The sequence below is a fragment of the Alligator sinensis genome, unplaced genomic scaffold (genome assembly GCF_000455745.1).
Source record: "Alligator sinensis unplaced genomic scaffold, ASM45574v1 scaffold674_1, whole genome shotgun sequence".
In the NCBI taxonomy this organism is placed as follows: Eukaryota; Metazoa; Chordata; order Crocodylia; family Alligatoridae; genus Alligator; species Alligator sinensis.
This window is the reverse complement of record NW_005842032.1, coordinates 808,190-812,999: the sequence shown is the minus strand read 5'-3', so window position 1 is coordinate 812,999 and position 4,810 is coordinate 808,190. Positions and strand designations below refer to the sequence as shown.

General features: G+C 42.5%; 1 protein-coding gene across 1 annotated transcript in view; it reads right to left on the bottom strand.

Annotated features, from left to right (window-relative positions):
* CDK1 (cyclin dependent kinase 1) overlaps nucleotides 1–4,810 on the bottom strand; it is a 13,951-nt gene that overhangs the window by 6,106 nt on the left and 3,035 nt on the right. The window contains 3 exon segments of the mRNA XM_006022354.3: nucleotides 1–117; nucleotides 890–1,060; nucleotides 2,706–2,829. Coding sequence (XP_006022416.1) covers nucleotides 1–117; nucleotides 890–1,060; nucleotides 2,706–2,829 — 412 coding nt within the window.

Sequence of the window (4,810 nt, the reverse complement as noted above, 5' to 3'; positions counted from 1 at the left end):
CGGTTTTTTAGTGGCCAGCTCAGCAAATATTGTGCCTATACTCCATATATCTACAGGCGTAGAGTAACGAGCAGATCCTAGCAACACCTCTGGAGATCTGTACCACAGTGTCACAACCTATTGCACAAGTAAATTGTTATTAGCAAACTATAGTTCCATTAAATCCTCTAGATGGCTGTATAAGTCATGTGAGTTTTCAGGCATATGCTCTAATTTTCTTCCATACTGGATTAATACTTTGATTGAAATAATGATTGTTGCTATATGTTTTAATGGGCAACATTTCTAGTTTTAAATTTACTTACAGACAAGTTGAATAAATCTAGTTGTAACTTATCTGGAACAACACTATTTGAAATAATTATGTTAATTTCCAAGAGGACAAGAAATGTTTTAGCTTCTAACCAAAACATGCAAACAAGCTGAACTATTATTTCCTGGCAAAATAGATGTTCTCTCTATTTACTTTCATGAAATGAAGTTCCATCATGGATGTCAATGGGAATTGTATGAGGTGTTATGTTTAGAATATCTCAAAGTAGTTGCATTCAACTTGAAATCTAGGTAATTTAGAAGTGCCACCTGTTCCCAAGATCCATCCCCAAACACTATTATGTGTAATTAGTTTCCTTTATTTAGGAAAAGGACCTACTTGTACTAAAAAGAAATTAGATAACTATGTAACTTCTAAATACAGAGCTGTCAAATACATACAATTAAAATTTTAAAGTTGTCCCAGCACTAGTTCAATTCAGTAAGGGCTGCATTTTTAGATAAAGGATGGCAGCAGTTCGTAGTTAACATTAATTATACATGAAGAAGACTGATTAAAAGTTAGTTACTAGAAAGAGTTGTGTCAATCATGAAAAGAACACTCAGATTCACTTACTTCATGTGTGTAGACCCGGACAGGAATTCCAAATGCTCGGGCCAATCCAAAGTCTGCCAGTTTAATTACTCCTTTGTCATCTATTAACAAGTTCTGAGGCTTTAAGTCCCTGTGTAGAACCCTCCTCGAGTGACAGAATACAATGCCTTGCAAGATTTGGTACAAGTAACTCTACAGAAGAAGTTAAAAAAAAAAAATAGAATGACCTTTACTGCAAACTAGTGTTCTTCCTTGCAAGTCACTATTGTCTTGGAAGTGTGGGTTGGATAAATAGATCGTAAGGTGGATACAAAGCTGGCTGGATCAGTGAGTAGTGATCAATGACTCAATGTCTAGCTAGCAGCCAGTATCAAATGGAGTTCCCCAGGGATTGGTCCTAGGGCTGGTTTTATTCAATATCTTCATTAATGATTGAGAACGGGGGTTCCCAACCTGTGGACTGGAACAGGGACAGGGAGCATAGAGCCAGCTGCCTCCCCCTCCAGGGTGGCCCTGCCCCCCAGCTTTAACCCCGCACATCACTGCTGGCGGCAGAAGCCACTTGCTCAAGCGGACAGATGGGGGTCTAAACAGAGGGCTTGTGCCGTGACCCAGCAGCCAACCCTTTGCAGCCCAGTGGTTGGGAACCTCTGATCAGGAAGACAAGATGGAATGCACCCTCAGCAAGTTCACGGATGACACCAAGCTTGGGGGAGTAGTAGATACGCTGGAGGGTAGGGCTAGGATGCAGAACGACCTAGAAAACTGGAGTATTAAGCCAAAAGAAATCTCATGAGGTTCAACAAGGACAAGTACAAAGTCTTAATCCCATGCACTGTTAAATGCTTGGGACCAACTAGCTAATAGCAGCTCTGCGGAAAAGGACCTGTGGGTTACAGTGGACAATAAACTGAAGATGAGCTAGCAGTGTGTCATTGTTGCCAAGAAGGCTAATGGCGTACTGGGCTGCATTGGAACATGTGTTCCCAGCAGATCAAGGGAAGTGATTATTCCCCTCTATTCAGCACTGGCGAGGTCACACCTGGAGCACTGTGTCCAGTTTTGGGCCCCTCACTACAGAACAGAGGCAGACAAATTGGAGAGCGTTCAGTAAAGGACAAAGAAAATGGCTGAGGCGCATTGCTTCTGAGGAGAGGCTGAGGGAACTGGGCTTATTTAGTCTGGAAAAGAAGACAGAGGGGATTTGATAGCAGCCTTTAATTATCTAAAGCAGGGTTCCAAAGAGGATGGAGCTGAACTAGTCTCTGTGGCAGATGACAGAACAAGGAGCAATGATCTCGAGTTGCAGCACTCTCTCACTAGGAGAATGGTAAAACACTAAAAGATTACCTAGAGAAGTAGTGGAATCTGCATCCTTGGAGGTTTTTAAGGCCTGGCTCAACAAAGCACTGGCTGGAATGATGTAGTTAGGGATGGTCCTGTTTTGAGTAGGTGGTTGACCTAAATGACCTCCTGAGGTCCCTTCTAAGCCTAATTTTCTGATTCTTCCATTTAGCCCTAAAATGGACATACCATAGAAGTGGTATACTTACAGTAGTACTAATCTGACTTTAGTTCACTTAAATGATAACATGACTGACCTTATGAATACAAAAAAATGTATAGGCTGTTATCCCAATGAGAAGTCTCATTTTGTGCTGTTTTGAAATTCATCTTTAAATCTTCAGTTTTTATGAAAAGCTAAATATTTTAAAGAGGAATTTGATGACAAAGACTGTCAGATTTAAAGTTCAAAAGCATTGCTCTCATGCTGGAAAATTCTACCCCAATATTCATTCCACCACCCCTCTAAAAGAAAAGATACTGCCATTTTTACCTTTACAAGCATGGGATCCAGATACTGGCCAGTTGGAATAGAATCCAAATATTTCTTGAGATCCATAGAAAGGAATTCAAAGATGAGATACAGTCTTGAATCTTGCATAAGCACATCCTGAAGACTAAAATGAAGTATATATGTTGAAACAAGTGAACAACAAAATACATTAACCCAATTTAAACTTCCCCTCATTTAATGTAGGTGCAAATAGATATTACTGCTCCAAGAGGGGGAAATAAACACTTCCAAGCCCTGAGTTAATTAAGCTTATCCAGTTTGTCTGCAATAGTGTCTAATATAGAATATATATGAATGTTTAATGAAACTTGCAATGCTAGGCCTACATGAAACAACGTATATCTCCTAGGGCAGAGGTTCCAAACACCGGGGTTGGCTGCTGGACTGGAAGTCCAGAAGTGGCTAGCATACTGTGGACCGGCAGCCAACCCTTTTTTATGCTCAATATAAAAAAGGGTTGGCTGCCAGTCCGCAGTTTCTTCAGTCTATGGTCACTTCCGGTCTGTGGTCTAAAAAGGTTGGGAACTACTGTCCTAGGGTGCCTGTATACCTGATCTGACACGTTGATTAGAATGCACTGGAGCAGATTCGATTAATTGAGTCTAATTATAATGCTGCAGTGTCTCATGTATTCAGCATCCTGTACTTCAGCACAGGAGCGGAGGCACTTTCACTAAAGCTTGTCCAACAAGCTTTAGTTCAAGTGCCCCCACCACCATTTTGAAACATAGGATACTGAATACACAAGATGCCGCAGCATTTAAATTAGAGCGGTTTGTGGTTCCCCCCCCACCTCCAAACATGTATAGGCACCCCTAAGCTAGAAGAAATACTGATCTAGATAAACCACAAAAAACTGGGAAGCTGAGAAATAAAACACACGCAAATAAAGGCAGTGCTTTCTTTAAAAAAAAGATGATGAAATAAGGTAGTATTTATTTAACGTGACTCTTGGACTTCCACTGAAGACAGTTCTTTCATAGGCATTAGAAAAGTACTTAAGGAGACCATTGCTTGTACACAGATAGCAGATCTCTCCATTAAACCGGAAGCCTACACAGAGCTCAAGGCAGGATTTGTACGATTCTTATGTTTTTTCCACCTGTTAAAAAGTGGTTCATAATTGCAAGTCATGCAGACCTTCAATTTCAACTAGTCAGCCTTTCTCCTCACTAAAAATCCGCCTAGACTGAAACAGATCTAAAAACCAGTGTACTGTATGAGGGACTAAGCAAACATTTGACAAAACTATATATATATTTTCTAGGCGCAAGCAATTCTACAAATTCACCGTTGTCAAGCAGCAAATCGATCCTGGGTAAGCTTTTTGAGAGAAATATCATAGTGCATGTCCGTGAGGGGCCAGTAGGGGAGATTATGCTTAGGGGCAACCAACACGGGTTCATTAGAGGCAGGTCCTGTCAGAACAACCTGGTGGCCTTCTATGACCAGGTCACAAAATACTAGACGCAGGGGTAGCAGCAGACGTAGTCTTTCTGGACTTCAGGAAGGCCTTCGACACTGTCTCTCACCCCATTCTCATTAAAAAACTAGGGGACTGTGGCGTTGACACCTACACAGTCAGATGGGTCACTAACTGGCTGGAGGGCCGTACCCAGAGAGTGGTGGTGGACGGGTCTTATTCAACCTGGAAGGATGTGGGCAGTGGGGTTCTGCAGGCCTCGGTCCTCGGGCATGCACTGTTCAACATCTTCATCAGTGACTTGGATGAGGGGGTAAAAAGCACCCTGTTCAAATTCGCAGACAACACTAAGATGTGGGGGGAAGCGGGCACGCTAGAAGGGAGGAATAGGCTGCAATCGGACCTAGACAGGTTACAGGGGTGGGCAGATGAGAACAGGATGGGTTTCAACACTGACAAGTGCAAGGTACTGCACCTGGGGAGGAAGAACCAGCAGCATACCTACAGGCTGGGGAACTCCTTTCTTGTCAGTGCAGAGGCAGAAAAGGATCTTGGGAGTCATTATTGATGCCAAAACGAACATGGGCCAACAGCGTGGGGACGCGGTCAGGAAGGCCAACTGCACCTTGTCATGCATCCACAGATGCAGGTCAAGCAGGTC